The sequence below is a fragment of the Bemisia tabaci genome, chromosome 4 (assembly GCF_918797505.1).
Source record: "Bemisia tabaci chromosome 4, PGI_BMITA_v3".
NCBI lineage: Eukaryota > Metazoa > Arthropoda > Insecta > Hemiptera > Aleyrodidae > Bemisia > Bemisia tabaci.
In genome coordinates, this window is record NC_092796.1 from 28,563,003 (window position 1) to 28,580,906 (window position 17,904).

Consider the following 17,904-nt stretch of genomic DNA (forward strand, 5'->3'; position numbering starts at 1 on the left):
TGCCGACCATCACGGTGGCAATCAACTCGGAATCCGATCACGGTGTCAACGATTGTCGACACCGAAAGTCAAAACTGCCGCTGTCGATGCACTGTTAAACTTGAGTCCCTTTATACTGAGAGTCCAGACAATGTGAATCCATTCTGTCGTGATAGCGAAGAGAGCCATAAGTGCAAAATATTCAAAATCGAGTTTTCTTCCAATTTCGTCTAAACTCTTTTAGATGAAATTACTGAGACAGCTAAAACAGCAAAATTCATCCTAATTTTTTAACCGAAAAACGGAAACTTTTAAGTTTATAGAGTTTCAACTTTTGTCCGACCTCGTAACTTGTAAATATTCAAGTGACCAAATTCGCTGTTGATGCATGAAAAACAAGCAAGGCAAACTTCAAACACATCGTCTTGCGTTACAAAATACACATTTCCAAACCTCGAACTTTCTCATTAGAATAGACCAGGGGTGGGGGCTATTTCGAGGCGGATCCAACAATTTGGCAACGCCGGACTCCCTCCATTTAAACCCATGTTAAATAATCAATTCTTGTCGGAACACCTGGCCCCTCCAGGAATCGATACATTTCCATAGAGTTAAATGGATAAAAACGATGTTGCCAATTCGCTGGATCCCCCAATGACCCGGCAGCTACGGACGGTAAGAGTAGGAAGCTCCGTAAAGGAGGTGAAGGTGGGGGATTGAGATTCCTGTATCAGCGCAGCGCGGCGGGGGCTACGACTATGGGCTACACTGCCGTGCTAAGGAAAAACGCCCTATGCGCGTTCGGGGGTTGCAAAATCTCCCTCGGTAAATCACGATTTTTCGGGAAAATCTGTAACTATTTTCCTGCGAATTTTCAGGAGGGTTTCGCTCATAATTTAATTTAAAGTGCCTGAAAGTTTCCAGGAAAAATATTCATAAAATTCTTCAAAAATAAGTATTTCCTGAGAGGGAATTTGGCAACATTCGAATGTTCATACGGCGTTCTTCCTTAGCACGGCAGTGGAGGACTACGGGAGAGATTTACACTAGAGTGACACGAGAACGGTGAACGATTCGGATTCTGTTGTTCGCCTTTCACCGCGCGACCGAGCGACCAACGGTTCCCGATCCGCACGCTGCACTCCTCCTCCAGCGCCGCCAAAGATGCACGCCGCAATTGCAACAAGTGACCGGTAAAACAACCGACGGACCGTGCATCAGCATCGGCGCAGAGGTGGTTTTAACTTGAGTACTAGAGAGGAGGACGAATATTCTGCCTTGTGAGGCAAAACGCCGTAAGTATGAACCTTCTGGCGTTGCCGAAATTCCTTCGATAAAAAACGGAAGTTGACTGTTTTGACCATTTAATTTTGACTTGTGCTGGGTCATTTCTTACGGTGAATCTACAACAGGAACGACTGGTTTGATCACTTGACTTTTTAAGGGAAACTCACGAGAGTTGAAAACTCAGAAACCGAATCAGCGGGCCGATTATTGAAATTGATAGACAATGCTATAGACAAAGAGGGTAGGTAATAGCCTGATTAACGGCATCCTGCTAGAGATCCTATGGTTAGTCCATTAATTTCTCCTTTAGTCTATAGAAATCACCCATTTCAACCAATAGGATCGCTCCATACTCTCTGTGTCTATTTTGTCTATCGCTGTGTCTATTTTGTCGATCGCTGTGTCTATCATTTTCAGTAATCAGCCCGCATGAGGCAACACAGTTCTTCGTTACCTACTGAAACGATTGAAATAGAAATTCTCTTCCTGTTCCTCCGATGGGCACCATCTGCGTTAATCGTGCTTTATTGCGATGTATCGATTCATCTGCCATTTAAGCCTGATGGGAAAGGATCGATACACAGGATGTTCGCAACGAACGCCTTAATAATCGATTCTCTACCATAGCTTCAAATGGGGAAATATCGAAAATCGATCATTGATGCCTCGCCACTGCACGGTTGCTGATTGCGATGTATCGATTCATCTGCCATTTAAACCTTATGGGAAAGGATCGATACACAGGATGTTCGCAACGAACGCCTTAATAATCGATTCTCTACCATAGCTTCAAATGGGGAAATATCGAAAATCGATCATCGATACCTCGCCACTGCACGGTTGCAGATTGCGATGTATCGATTCATCTGCTATTTAAGCCTTATGGGAAAGGATCGATACACAGGGTGTCGCAACGAACGCCTTAATAATCGATTCTTTACCGTAGCTTCAAATGGAGAAATATCGAAAATCGATCATCGATACCTCGCCACTGCACGGTTGCTGACCTGGGTCTCGGGCGTCGCGACGCGACGCATCGGGGCGAACCTTGGCGAAGTCTCGTATAAGGAGTAGGAGCAACACAGCACCGTTCGAGAGCCGCCCGGCGTGGAGCGAGGGGGGGGGGGGGGGGGGGGGAGTCTGCGAGGAGTGAGCCGTAAGCCGTAATAACTCGGTAAACCCCGAGACTCCGAAGTCCGACTTCTCTACGATTCTAGGCCGAATTAAAGCTCCGCTCAGTCGCGCGCGCAGCCCCGCAAAAGCTCCGTTGCCATACCTCCGACAATCAAGCTTGACTTGGACGTATTTCTACCAAACAGACCTATGTGGAGGTGAGAAATATGGGGTGTGCTCGTTAGTTCTGTGGCCGTAAGAGTGAATGAGTATAATAAAGCGCCAGTGACGTCAGCGGCGACGACGGGAGGGACGACGCCCCGTTTCCGAATCATTAACTCATGAGCCCTGTCCACAACGCTCTCTTGCCATGCCCGCGGCTCATGAGTTCCACATTCAGTTGGCACATAGGTCTGTTTGATAGAATGTGATATCCCGCTTTTCCAATTCTCCAAAAGGAATCACGCCCTCTTTTACATTGTTTCTTATGCAGCTTCGACGAGCACACCCCATATTTCTCACCGGCACATAGTTCTGTTTGGTAGAAATACGTCCACTTGAAAGTTGACGCCGCACAGGGGATTGAGTCAATTGAGAGGTCGGACATTAAATCTTCGACAAAAACTGCGAATTGTTACGTTTATTTCGTCATATTTTAAACTTTCACGAAAATTTCACGAGGAAACCAATGGAAACACTTTCAGAACCTCAAAAGTTTCGTATGAACGGAGTTATGAGCTTTTAAAGTTTCCAACTTTTGTCCGACCTCTCGCATTCGACTCGATCCCATTCACTTGGTGTTGTACCGCTAGGCGGCCAGGATGTGTACCCCGAGTTTGGCCTCGGTTCTTGGCGTCGTGAGGTGAGATGAATTTTAGAGACGGGAGACATGCGTAGGAATTGAAGTTTTCTGGGAAAGCACAGTGGGCTGCTTGTTGAAACTGATAGACAAATCTATAGACAAAGAAGACGAAAGGGATACAGAGGGATCCTATCGGTGGAGGCGGGTGGTTGCAATAGACAAAGAATTTTAAATTGCCCAATCAAATTTGGCCATAGCTGATGTGGCTTGGTTCCTTTCTGTTAAACGCGGTCCAAATATTCCTATAAATTCGTGATTTATCGGAGGAGATTTGGCAACGCCTGAAGGCTCATACGGCGTTTTTCCTTAGTACGGCAGTATTAGACTCTGGCATCGAATTTCACCGCTCGACTTTTAACGACGGTGCAGCTCCTCTCTGCAAAACGGAGAGGAGTCCTGATAGTGCAACAGGTTGCCGGTTTTCCGGCGATGGCACCGAGGGGGTATTTCGAAGCGCTGCGATGGAAACTCGAACGAGTCCTTGGCTCGGTGGCTGCGCGGGGGAGGGGGGGGGTGGCGGGGTCCGCGATCGAGAAGTAGTCCAAAGTTCAGCCGCAGCCGGCCGTGTCCGCCGCTGCTGTCCGTGCGTCCATCGCGACGCTGCGCTGCGGCGGTGCATTGTTGGTGGAGCGCAACGCCGCGACGCCGCGCCGCGCCGCCGCCGCCGCCGATCCAGGTTCCTGCGCGGCGTCGCGACGCGTCACAATTATCGACCTACATACACCTGCACAGAGCAAAACCCGCGCTGCCAAACTGGCGTCCTCACGTCCTAACTCCGCGACGGAATTCGATCGCGTACGGCGCCTGCGGTTTTAATTCGGGTTAAATAATAATTCGTGTCGGCCGCAGGGACCGTTTGTGAGGCGAGTACGTGGTAAGGAAAAAAAAATCACCGAAAGCTTATGTTAACATGCGGAATAGAACATAAAGGAATCGAGACGTATACATTTTTCGGTGGGTTATCGAATCCCATGACTCCTAAGTGGTGCCGGGTCACCATTTCGCTACATAATCGGTTGCTTTCGATACGATAGGCCATCCGATGTAAACGAAGAGGATATGAATTTACGGACTATACATCGCCATTTTGGATCGATAATGTAGCGAAAAGGTGACCGAATCTTGGCACACACGGGGCTCGGAGCTTGTCGTCCAGAAAACGAACCCAGCTCACTTCATTACATTGCGACTCTTTTGTACAAACATACACTTTACAGTCGCTCCTCTCCTACGGCGCTTCCTAGCGCTCTGGGACATCCAAACTTTATTCCAAACGCTACATGCGCCTATCTTCTCAAGGGTTATCGGGCGAATGACGACGCAACATCTTCTCGTCAACGCCCTGCCGCGATGTTAAATCACATTTCCAGTAATTTTAAGCCATTTGCGTGCGATGCCCACATTTCTTTTCATCCCGAACGACCCAGAAGCCCATATATTTGACTCGATCAAATATGGATCCTCCACTGCCTGGAGTCTTTCTCATTGCACACCCTTTTTGTGTGCATGTGCGTGGATACTGGACAAAGACTCATAATTCCTCTGTATACAGAGGAATTATGAGTCACACGTGCCTAGCTGCCCAGGTTCATACACTTCGTTGCCCGGAAATAGCGGCAAACGATATAAAAACACCTGTTTTAATATTTCCACCTACACGGACGCAATTCACCCCACTCTTCCGACCTTGCCTATCACCTTCGCCAATTCAACTTTATAGGGCCGATGATCTTGATTGCACTTGTACTCCCAAAATAGAGGGTTATTTTGAATATATTTTATGGAATTTGCTTTGCAAAATGCAGAAAATTCACTGAAATTTGTACAAAAATCTGAATAAACTGTTTTCATGTTAGAAATTAAATTTCCCGATTAAATTTGTCAATTGCTAATGTGGCTTGGTTCCTTTCAACTCAATGCTGTCCAAATCAAGCCCAATACGATCAATGCGACTTAATCGATTTTTCAAAAGAAAATTTCGATTTTCCAATAAAATCAATTAATAATCCCCCAGACCACGGAACTTTCGAACGGGTGCATGTAGCGGAGCGCGGCTGGAAGTGCGCAGTTCGCTTTCGCACCGATATCGATAGCAGCTGGCTCGTGCCCCGGTCCCTCCCTCGCCGCAAAACCGTTCAACTGCATCCGAAACCCCCGGTCGGATACGAGTTTCTTGCGAGTGCGTCTCTCTCGGCGTTGCGCAAGCAACAATGGCTGTCTGTCTGAAATATGGTGGACTAATTCGCCGTCGCTACTCGCTGCACGGACTCCGCTAAGTGCCCGTACATACTCCTCGGCATTATGCAACGAGGGTGTGCATATTATTCCGTTGTTTCGCCGGCTAAATGACACAATTACGCCGCCGCACTGCTGCGCTCTCTCTCCCTTCGCCGCGCCGCCGCTTTCGCAAATACGCGGCCTCCGCTCTGCACTTTGCGCTCTCAAAGTTCTGCCGTGCTGAGGCATAACAACGTAAGAACCTTTGGTCGTTGCCATATTCTTTTTGCCAAATCACGAATTTTCGAGAAAATTTATGGATATTTTTCTCCCGGTTTCTCCAAGAATTTCGTTTGTAATTTGCTCGAAAATATCAAAATATTTCAATGAGAAATACGCGTAGATTTCCTCAAAAATGAGTATTTTCTGAGAGGATATTTGGCAACATTTTGAATGATCATACGGCGGTTTTTTTAGCACGGTAGAGTTGCGATCCCCAAACCTCCGTCGTGCCCGTCGCACAGCTCAACAATCCAATGGGAAAAGTCGGACAAATTGTGGAAACTGTAAAAGCTTATTTGTATTGTGCACGGAGAAAGAAACTTCGTGCATGGGGCCCGAAGTTGAGGTCATATGGATCTCTGAAGTTTTCTGATCACGCATCCGAAAACTTGAGGTCGAGCTGCCGAAGTTCGGGTCAGACATCGGGGCACTTCGGTACGTACCGGAGTACTTCAGATGTGTGACCCGAACCCTTCGGTTTATACCGGAGTACTACAAATGTGTGACCCGAACTTCGGCAGCTGGATCTCAAGTTTTTAAGTACGTGATCCGAAAACTTCAGAGATCCAGATGACCTCAACTTCGGGTCCCACGCACGAAGTTTTTCCTTCGTGTGGTAACTGTAAAAGTGACAGACAAATAAGACAGAGGGAAAATAGAGCAATCCTATTGGTCGAAACTGGTGGTTGCAATGGACAAACGCGGTAAGTGATAGACTTAGGTAACGGCAACCCACGCGAGTGATCCTGTAGTTAATCCATCATTTTCCCTTAGTCGATAATTGAACCAATAGATTTCCTGTATTTTTCCGCTCTTTTCTTTGTCTATTACTTTGTCTATTAATTCCAATAATCAGCCTGCAGGTTATGATGGAGATGGCTCCGTATGATTTAAATACGCTTCAATCATCGTCGAATGTAGTTTCAGCTGATCCGCGAAGAACCATTCTTATCACGAAAACAAGACTAAAATTTAGAAAGATGGACCAAAATTTGTCCTGATGAAACTTTGAAGGAGAGAGTGGATTTAGGTTCGTTTACAGCGAGTAACATTTGCGATTATGCGGTTTTGAATTTCCACTCTTGACTCGACGACGCGACGTGGTTTCATAAAGAGACTTCAGTCGAGCTGACAATGAACGCAAATGAATGCAGCGGCGCACTGTAGATCGAGTCGATCAGCCAGGTCGGACATGAATTTTTTTTACTAAAACTGAAAATTTTGATGTATATTTCGTCACATTTGGAATTCCAAGGGGTGCTTCCAGCAGGAAATTTCACGACGAAACGGAGTCACTTTAAGAACATCAACATTTTTTATAGACGGAGTTATGAGCTTCGAAAGTTTTCAAATTTCGTCCGACCTTTCCTAATGTCTCGATCCACTGTGCGGCGTGCAAAAATGAGAGCCTAGAGCGACGCCGTGGCAAAAATCCTGGAACCGGGAACGAAACATGCGGCCATGAGGGAAGGGTGAGGGGCTGAGGGGGGATGGGTGGGGGAGGGGGGAGGGCGTGAGCCGCGCTGCAAAAATCGCGACGGAAGTCCAAGATGAATGTGTTATTACGACATCCGAAGCAAACAGTGATGAACTAGTTGGATAATGGGGACAGTTGACACACCGGCACGGGTTACGGTAATTCGCGAATTTTCAGCGCCGCAATTTGTCGTTCCTCCGAAGGAAAGGCGGATCTCCGCTTCCGGCTGAGCCCTGTGCTCCGTATAACTAAATGCTCTCCGGGGCTTACGTAAAAATCGAGATACGCCATTACGCCAAAGGAGTGACGAATTGTCTGATTCGCGCCCGTGTTGATCTTCTTGCTTGGAGTGCTGTTCACCTCCCGGAGTCGAGAAAGTTTAGACTACAATCGAGAGTGCCGCGTGTTACTCACTGGTGATTTAACCAACTCTGTTTTTCTTTCATTGAAAAGCAATCCCCCTCCCCAATTTCCCTCATGCGAAACATCCAATTCTAGCTGAGGCAGGATGCACACACGGAGAAAAAACTTCGGTTACAGGTTCTTAACAAAATGATACACGAAAAGTACGCATGAAAAATGGGGATGACAAAGGCTAAAATGACAGGTATACGTTTTAGCCTTTTCGCACCCATTTTTATGGTGCATTTTTTCTGGTATTTCATTTTTGAATCGGGTTATAGCATTGTTTTTGGATCTTCACCAGTGGCGAGGCGTGAATGATGTAGGATACAGACACGTTCTAGATGGTATAGATGAAGTACAACATCTAAATTTTCTAAAATAGCCAAGAAATGAAATAGACTACTTAATTATACATAAATCTCCGAAGATAGTCTAAAAATACAATTAAAAACACGAACTAAACTTTTTTAAGAATCTATCTCTAAACTCTGGTGAGGTTAGTCTAGCTCATCTAAAACAGTCTGAGCAGTCTGATCAGTCATAACGATCCAAGCGGTCAAAACAGGTTGAAGCAATTTAAACGGTCTAAGAACTGTCTCCGCTTTATATAAAAAGAACATTTTTCTACAAAATGCACTTGGGTATTTTTCAGACTTCTTCCGTAATTTTCTGAAAAATTGGGAGATGGGAGGGGGGAGTTGCACACGATTCAAAACGAGGAGTGAGATGTAACAAGGATTTCTATTGCGGGGGATTAGAGTCAAAAGCTAAAATACCATGTACATAGAACTTTAAGTTCAAGCGTTCGGGCCGACAATGGTTAAGTTTTCGTTCCCTACACGATATAATTGGCGAAACTCGACGTAGAATCAATTCAAAAACTTAAAAATAATGCTAATTTGCCAACATGCATGAACGCGAAACTGCGCGACGTAGACGCAATACCGCGCTCGCGGATGAAACCTCACACTGACGAACCGTACCAACACTGACACACGGCACGTGCAAACATACACAGGACACATCAATCCTATTGTCAAATGGTGCACAGAAAATTTCTCTGTTCTAACAGTAAGACGCCATACATTAAGTTGGCGGTGACGAGGCGTGAATGATCGATTATCGATATTTCCCCCATTTGAAGCTGTGGTGAAGAGTCGATTTATTGCGAACACGTGCGAAACATTTCCCTGGTAGAAACGCAATTTTCGGGGGGGGAGGGAATTTGGCAACATTGAAATGTAGTTACGTGTTTTCGTGTGGGAAACGGCGAATTTCAAGAAATACAACGTTTTGGCCGCACGGACGAAAGAACTGCAAGGTTCGGTGGGAGGACTTACAGAATTTTCCCTGGTTTTCCAGCGTGGGACGAAAATCCCTAGCTTTACACGCTTTGACACCCTGTTTTTCATCCCCCCCCCCAAAAAAAAGAAAACTTTAACGTACGATTCCAACTCATAAGCGTCCCAACTAGAAACCAATCTAGTCCCCTCCTTCGCCCCGCCGCACAGTGGATCGAGTCAATAAGAGAGGTCGGACATGAAATTTTTGACTAAAACTGAAAATTTTGATGTTTATTTCATCACATTTTGAATTAAAAGGGGTGCTTTCAGATGAAAATTTCACGAGGAAACTGATGAAGCCACTTTGGGAGCCTCAAAATTCTGTGTAAAACGGAGTTATATACGTTTAAAGTTTCCAAATTTTTTCCGATCTCTCCTATTGACTCGATCCACTGTGCGCCGGTCCAGCATGCGAATTCCCTTGAACACGTATGGAACTAATTACAAAGAGACGCCTCTCAGTGTTTCAATGGAGCATCATCATTGGCGACCGGGGTTGCAGAAGAGGGGGGGCGAGGGGTAGCCGGGTGGAGGGGGGGGGGGGAGCAGTGCAGTGCAGGTTGCGGGTTACGGCGCGAGCGCGTCTCGAGTGCTGACCTATTTTCCGTCGCGATGTAACCTTAGATTCTTGTTTAAAGTTCATGGTTTCGGCGCGCCGCAGCTACTGCCACCTGCGTTGCCGATTTTCCGCACCGAATTCGCCCGCTTCCCATACTGCCGTGCTAAGGAAAAACGCCGTACAAACATTCGAGAGTTGCCAAATTTCCTCGGATTAAATGTTTGTGTTTAGGAAAATTATAATATTTTTCCTTGAAATTTTCAGGAACTTTAGGTGACATTGCACTCAAAATTATCTGAAAAATTGGAAGAAAAATATTTTCACATTTTCCCGGAAAATCGTCATTTACCAAAGAAGATTTGGCAACGCCTAAAGGTTCTTACGGCGTTCTAAAAACGCTCAAAAACTCATTCCTCCGGGAGAGCCGATTACGACCATCCATTGACCTTAAATTCTGGGGAAATAACCCGTTATAAGCAGGGCCGGATTAAGGGGGTGGCCACATGGGCCGCGGCCCATGGCGGCAAATTTAGGGGGCGGCAAATTTTGCAATTTTTTTAAATGTGGGTATAAAAAAATCGGATTCAGAAAAAAAATTATCAATGAGAAAAGGGGACGAAATCTCTCTTTCCTGAGAGTATGGTAATTTCTAATTTTGTCGTTTTTCGGTGATACAAGAAATAGCATCTTTAATTAGTAGAGTGAAGAGAGGAACTAAACACGCAATTTGGCCTGGAGCTCAACGCAGAGAGGAATGATCACGAGGACTTGAGATGAAAAAGACAAGCCCTTGGCGCGGCGATCGGCATGTAACAAATATTAGCGCCTACAAGACTGCATGAATACTTCGCCCATTGCGCCAAACACAGTGCGGTCAGGAGCGGTTGGCGTGAAACGTACAGCGCCTACAAGACTGCAGGAATACTTCACGCATTGCGCCAATCACAGTGCGATCAGCACGGGGCAGCCGGGCAGCGGCGGCGGAAGTTAAAATTATTAAACCCATTTATGTTTGTTCTTTCATAATTTTTTGGTTCATTTCTTATAAATGGAGGACCTTGTCCACATAGAAATAGGCTTACGGAACTTAAATTTCGCGCAAAGTACCGTGAAATTTTGCTAGTAGTGTTGACAGGGCTTTCGCAAAAAATGTGTCCAACACGAGTAGGTAAACGCGTCTTATGCACCCCTCCCCCTCCGGCACGTTCACTTGATGGTTTTTATTGATGTTTCAAAACGAATGAGAAGGGGGCGGCAGGTAGGTAAATCCGGCCATGGTTATAAGTACTTTCGTTACAGCTTATGTATTAAATTTATTGAATTTCTTGAAAGTGATTTGCAATCAAGTAAATCTTAAGAACTGGAAAAAAGGGAGGGCGTGTGTTAAATTCACCATGGTAAACATAACAATGTTAGCAATTAGAGATTAAACCGCATAGAGATACATCTGTTTTACATCACGGTGAAGACATTTGTATGGTGTTCGCATCCTGTGCGGATAACTAACGCATTCCGTGTGTTTTCCGCCGACCGGCGAACTCTAACATCAAGGCGACACACCGAGTACGTCAATTATTTGACGCAAATGCAATGCCAGATGCGAATGAATGAAAAGCGTGGCTGCAAATTTGCGTATTTTTGGGAATTGAGAAACAAGATGTGGCGTGTTTAGTCGAGGCAAACACTGTAATAGCGAGGGGCTAAAAATACACGCGATACTGTTAGTTTTGGAGCGACAATTCTCAAGTATTGCTTATCTTACTACTATTATCTTTCTATCTTTCTAATTTCTATATCTTTCTATCGTCCTGTCATCCTATCTTTATATCTTCCTATCTTTCTATCTTTCTATCTTCCTATCTTTTTATTTTTCTAACTTTCTTCATTCCTTTGTTTGTTTGTTTCTTTAACCTTAATTTCTATGTAAATTTATTACTATTACTGCCTTCTTTAGAGGTGTAAATGGCCTTAGATGCTAAAGCACCGCTTTAAAATAAAATTATATTACTACTACTTTCTTTGTTCTCGCTTTGATTTTTTCATCCCTTTTACTTCCTCTTTTTTGGGGCGAACGAGAGGGGCGCACGCCCCCCACAGCCCCCCTGGATCCGCCCCTGTAAGTTCCTCGTTTCTCCCTGACTAGCGTGGGGCCGGTGGGGGCTTGCTAGGTGGAGGAGATGTGATAAGAGAGTGGAGGAAAGAAGAGAGGCTCTAGGTTGGTGAGATGGTGGTGGCTTACCCTGTGGATTGTCGGTATCCGGGGTAGTTGGAGGCTTGCTTGGCGGCGCTGATCCCGGTCGGCTGATGAGCGAATCCGCTCGTCGCCAGACTTGAGCCGAAGTTCTGCGGGGCCGACTGAGTCGAGGAAGTCACTCCCCAGACGGTAGTCACCACGGACAGCTGCTGCTGCGGCACCGCGGTCCCACCAGGCGACCACTCCCTGCAATCAGTCCAACACCACATTCTTATTCCTTGGACCGCAAAGCGAATTACCATACAAAAATCTCCAACCATCATTCAAACGAAATGGAGATGTTGCATGTGTGAGAAATTTGCGATTTGACTGTTGATTCTTACGTGAAAGTTCGCGAGAAACACGATGGTGCCACTGGTTTTCTCTGGAATCAACTCCCAAGCTCAAAAAAAGCTCTCAAGTTGAGGCCAAAATGTAAGGGATATCCCACGCTACCCTGAGAGTCCACGTCTACATCAAGACAAACTCTCTATGCAAAGATAGGGAGCAAATACATTAGCAGGGTTGTCACTTTATTTGGGGACTCCAAAACTGAAAACACGGCATCACTGCTAATGAATTTGCTCCCTATCTTTGCATAGAGAGTTTGTTTTGATGTAGAGGTGGACTCTGAGGGTAGGGTGGGATATCCCCTCCATTTTGGCCTCAACCTGAGAGCTTTTTTTGAGCTTGGGAGTTGATATCAGAGAAAACCAGTGGCACCATCGTGTTTCTCGCGAACTTTTACATAAGAATCAACAGTCAAATCACAAATTCCTCACACATGCAACATCTCCATTATCTGAAAAATTGGGAGGAAAATATTTCTAAGTTTAGGAAATTCGAGAAGAAACTTTCGGGCAATAGCGGGGAAAGATGCTCGGAGCTTCTGATTCTAGGACAGGAGACATCCTGAAACCTGCCCTGATCACAACTCAAACCACTTGAAGCTTCCCTGAGAAAAAGATGTCTATGATTAAATGACTATGAAATATGCTTGTTGGAGTTCGGTGATAATCCAATATCGACAGAAATTCGGAAACGCAGCGATACAGATAAACCAACTTGCCGCTTTGAGGTTCTTTGAAAGAGCGAAAAGGACCGCAACACCTAGTACACATCGCCCATGTTCCATGACACAACAGAACTCAGGTTTGCGGGCTACACATGCGTTGACCTATTGCGACACGAAATTGATGGAGGAGAGTTTGAGTTTCCTAATTGGTCGGATTCACACGTCAAGAGGAATAATCGATGCGATTCGTGATCAATCAAAACGAATCAACGGTTAAACGCTCCGCTTGCCGACCGACAAATTCGTTGCTCCTCTCACGTAAGGGCGTATCTCGATTGCCACGTGAACCCTGCGGGCCGATTATTGAAATGAGCCAGTTCGGCTGAATTTTTTTATTACATATTATGAAAGTCCTTGGTGAAATGAGTATACAGAATTTTTTTCAGATTTTTTTTGAGCCCTCTGGCCTGAGAAATCTTACTTCAAAAATGCCAAAAATTGAAGGTCTCTGAAACGCTGTTTGAATCGCGCGGGCTGAGAACTGACGTCACACCTCAGGTGGTGACGACCCTTGGTTTATTCCGAGTTAGTCCGAACAATATGGCTAGTGGTAAAATTTGACGAGAAATTTGTTGAAACATTTGGTTTCGTCCGAAATTAACTCTTTCTTGATGAAAAAAGGCGTTAAAGTTCGCGAAATTTATTCACCGGGCGACCGCGAGTGAGCATCGGCTATCGGAAACGATGGGCTCGTAAACAAACGAAGATTGATAACAGGAAGGATCCAAACAACTCGGAATCTTTTGATTTTCTTTACCTTTAAACCATTTCTGACTTCTACAAAGCATCTGAAAATCAGTTTTATCGTATTTTACAATCTGGAGCTAGAGTCTATCGGCTCATTGTGATGTGTATTCAGAGTATTCTGAAACAGAAAGTCAGTTGTCATAAGTTCACACCCAGACATTCTTTTCTTGGATCATTCGCTTTTCATTTTCGCCTCAAATCAAGTGTTTTGTAGTTTCCTTATCTGAAGTATGTGGTTTTGAATTCATACAAGAGTTTGAAGTTCATCTGTTTTAGCATTAAAGCCTATTGAGCCCTCAAACTTTACCGATATGATTACAGTTCAAGGTTCCTCTGGTCCGTACCAAGTGATTAGGTACACATCAAAGATGTGTCCTATGGTTCTTCAAATTAACAGTTCAGAAGTAAATTAGAGACTACAGTAACTTAATCCACTCCTGCCCTTTCCTTCAGTGTTTGTTCGTGTCTGTTCTTTATGCGTTACCACTCTAGTGCATACACCGGTAATGTAGGTTAGATAGGTATTATCGCATATTTTCTACTAGCAGTACCTTCTCTTAAGCGTTCTAATTTAGCAAAGAAATTCCACCAGTTGCAGAAAATTGTGTGCGTAATGAATAAGTGAATATGAATACCTCCTTTTGGTGACTCAAAGTTTCTCAGATCCGTCCTAAGGAGGTTTCGCATGTAGGTGCATGATCAGTTTTGCCAGATGAAATTACTGCTCTAGCAGCTTCAAATTTATACTTTGATCTCTGATTCACTAATAAATGACACTTTATGGTGTCATTTATATTTAATCAGTTCAAAGCTAATGCGACAATAAATCATCAAAGGTCCGATTGAGGAAGAAATTTTCCGGTGAGTGCCACGGCTGAATCAACATTCCAACTAGACTTGCGAAGGTATCAACCAGGAAATGATCATCTGTCTGGAAGTGAAATTTTTTTCATTGCATCATACAGTTTAACAGGTAAGATAATTATAATTACTGAGGTACTATCAGGTTAAATACACAAGTTTAGTGTAACATTTAGATTTAAGTATGTTTAACTTTGTGGATAATGATTAATGAAAAAGCGTGGAAAAGTAGTGGCATGGCTAATCTGAGAAAGTACTTACCTAGATTCACTAAGTTTTAGTCTGATTGCTTCTCTTGATGTCCTAATGGAAAAATTATTCGACAAAATTTCTGAAATGTGTGCGATATTTATATCTTCTATATGCCGAAAATTTTGTGAGTATGTAGAGCGTTAAGTCAACTTGTTTTCCATTTAAAATCTAAACTGAAAGTAGAAGTTTAGAACACCGTAGTCAATACGTAATTGAGGCACTGGATGCAAAAAGGCCCTTTCTCGGTTGCAGTGTTTGAGAGTCACCTCTAATATTTCATTCTTTGAAAGGAAAGTGAATGCATCAAGTGAACTAGTTGACTCTCAATCAGAAATACCATGAATAGTAGGATAATCATCTCATAATTGTCTCTTATATATGAAAATAAAAACTCTGAAAGTTATCTGAGAAAGCACTTGAGATCGATTTCCATATTCTTAGATGAAGCCTGCGTTTAAAATCACAATATTTCAAATTTTCCATAGTGCTTAAGGCCTGCAGCACAACCTTATCTTTCAAGGCAGGAAAAACACCATGGAACCTCCATCATTGCCAACTTCCAGCTTAAGACTTTCAGATTACTTCATCCGTGTCTCAGTGGAGAGAAGCTGTAGGATTAACTCATTCCCTAAGAAAGGGGAAATCTAAGAAATGAAAGAGCCTTAATAGAATTATCACTTACCATATAGGTATCACTTCCTCATGAGTCTGTTTGGGTTGATACCTTCGCAAGTCTAGTTGGAATGTTGATTCAGCCGTGGCACTCACCGGAAAATTTCTTCCTCAATCGGACCTTTGATGATTTATTGTCGCATTAGCTTTGAACTGATTAAATATAAATGACACCATAAAGTGTCATTTATTAGTGAATCAGAGATCAAAGTATAAATTTGAAGCTGCTAGAGCAGTAATTTCATCTGGCAAAACTGATCATGCACCTACATGCGAAACCTCCTTAAGACGGATCTGAGAAACTTTGAGTCACCAAAAGGAGGTATTCATATTCACTTATTCATTACGCACACAATTTTCTGCAACTGGTGGAATTTCTTTGCTAAATTAGAACGCTTAAGAGAAGGTACTGCTAGTAGAAAATATGCGATAATACCTATCTAACCTACATTACCGGTGTATGCACTAGAGTGGTAACGCATAAAGAACAGACACGAACAAACACTGAAGGAAAGGGCAGGAGTGGATTAAGTTACTGTAGTCTCTAATTTACTTCTGAACTGTTAATTTGAAGAACCATAGGACACATCTTTGATGTGTACCTAATCACTTGGTACGGACCAGAGGAACCTTGAACTGTAATCATATCGGTAAAGTTTGAGGGCTCAATAGGCTTTAATGCTAAAACAGATGAACTTCAAACTCTTGTATGAATTCAAAACCACATACTTCAGATAAGGAAACTACAAAACACTTGATTTGAGGCGAAAATGAAAAGCGAATGATCCAAGAAAAGAATGTCTGGGTGTGAACTTATGACAACTGACTTTCTGTTTCAGAATACTCTGAATACACATCACAATGAGCCGATAGACTCTAGCTCCAGATTGTAAAATACGATAAAACTGATTTTCAGATGCTTTGTAGAAGTCAGAAATGGTTTAAAGGTAAAGAAAATCAAAAGATTCCGAGTTGTTTGGATCCTTCCTGTTATCAATCTTCGTTTGTTTACGAGCCCATCGTTTCCGATAGCCGATGCTCACTCGCGGTCGCCCGGTGAATAAATTTCGCGAACTTTAACGCCTTTTTTCATCAAGAAAGAGTTAATTTCGGACGAAACCAAATGTTTCAACAAATTTCTCGTCAAATTTTACCACTAAATCACAATATACAGATAGAAACTTTCGCTAAATAAGCAAACCGGGCAGCAGCCATATTGTTCGGACTAACTCGGAATAAACCAAGGGTGGTCACCTGAGGTGTGACGTCAAAAATCGGCGTTCGCGCCACGGCCCGGATTCAAATAACGTTTTTGAGGGGCACGATTTTAAAATCGCATTTTCTCCCCTTAGCAATTTTTTTCAAAACTTTTTATTGTGCTCATCGTTTTTCTGGTGAAATTTTACATATAGTGCAATAGCTTTTAAGCCAATCCCTCACCAGCCGAACTGCCTCATTGGTAGCTATAGACAAAAGAGACAAAATAGATATGGAGAGCTCCTTTTGGTGGAAGCGGGTGGTTGCAATGGACAAAGGAGGTAGGTAATAGACTAACTAACGGCAATCCACGAGAGACTCGACAGTTAGTCTATTATTTTCTCCGTTTGTCTATAGGAACCACCTGTACGTGTTTCGCCCCGTCCAACTTTTCTACTCGTGCATTAAAGTCTCCGAGTCGACCGAAGAGAGTTGACAATCTCCTTCATTTCGTGGAAAAGCAATCTTACCACCCTGGAAGTACAAATAGTTGTATGACACGTTACGTATAATTTTTATTGCGACTCCGCAGTTCGCAAACGACCGATCGGTCATTGGTTCATGAACATTCTGCACCCCTGCTGCCATGTGAGGCAAAAACACCGTAGGAGCATTTGAATTTTGCCAAATGTCCTCTCAGAAAAAATCTATTCTTGAAAAAGTCGTAAATATTTTTTCCTGGAAATGTTCAGATTTTATAGATCGAATTTTGAACAAAATCCTCCGAAAAATTGGTAGAGAGATATTCACAGGTTTTCCCGAAAATTCGTTGTTTTCCGAAGGAACTTTGGCAACACCTGAAGACTCATACGGCGTTCTTCCTTAGCACGGCAGAACTGGCTTCTGGATTCCGGGTGCTTTGTCGAGCGATTGTTCAGGGACGTATCCGATACCCGGCGTTTTCGATGCGAATGAAGCCATAAAAGTCCCGGAAAGGCGAGGGGAAGCGAAGCAGGAGAAAGAGGAAAGCTCGGCGCTTGATTGGGGAACGCACCGTCAGGGAGCGCTGTCGTCGGCGTTGCAACCGTGACAAGGAAAGCAGTTTAATAAACCTGACTAAGTGTCTTTGTTTTAATTTGCTGAGTGAATAAACGGGAAGGATACGGGATAAGGGGCGTGGGAACGAAGAAGGGGATGCAGGGATACGGGATAAGACCCGTTACTCACTCGGAGGCGTGACTACGCGACGCCGCGCGTCGAGAGGGGAATCGGGGGTTCGGGGTGCCTCTCTTGCCAAACTGCCCGAAAATTGGGAATTTGCAATCCCCTGCGCCCAATTTACT

General features: G+C 44.0%; 1 protein-coding gene across 2 annotated transcripts in view; it reads right to left on the reverse strand.

Annotated features, from left to right (window-relative positions):
- tna (Zinc finger MIZ domain-containing protein tonalli) overlaps positions 1–17,904 on the reverse strand; it is a 125,558-nt gene that overhangs the window by 74,002 nt on the left and 33,652 nt on the right. Inside the window, exon 2 of one of the 2 annotated variants that reach the window (XM_072299620.1) lies at positions 11,764–11,964. The exons of the other annotated variant lie outside the window; for it this stretch is intronic. Coding sequence (XP_072155721.1) covers positions 11,764–11,964 — 201 coding nt within the window. The remainder of the gene's footprint in view (positions 1–11,763; positions 11,965–17,904) is intronic. 2 annotated transcript variants of the gene reach the window in all.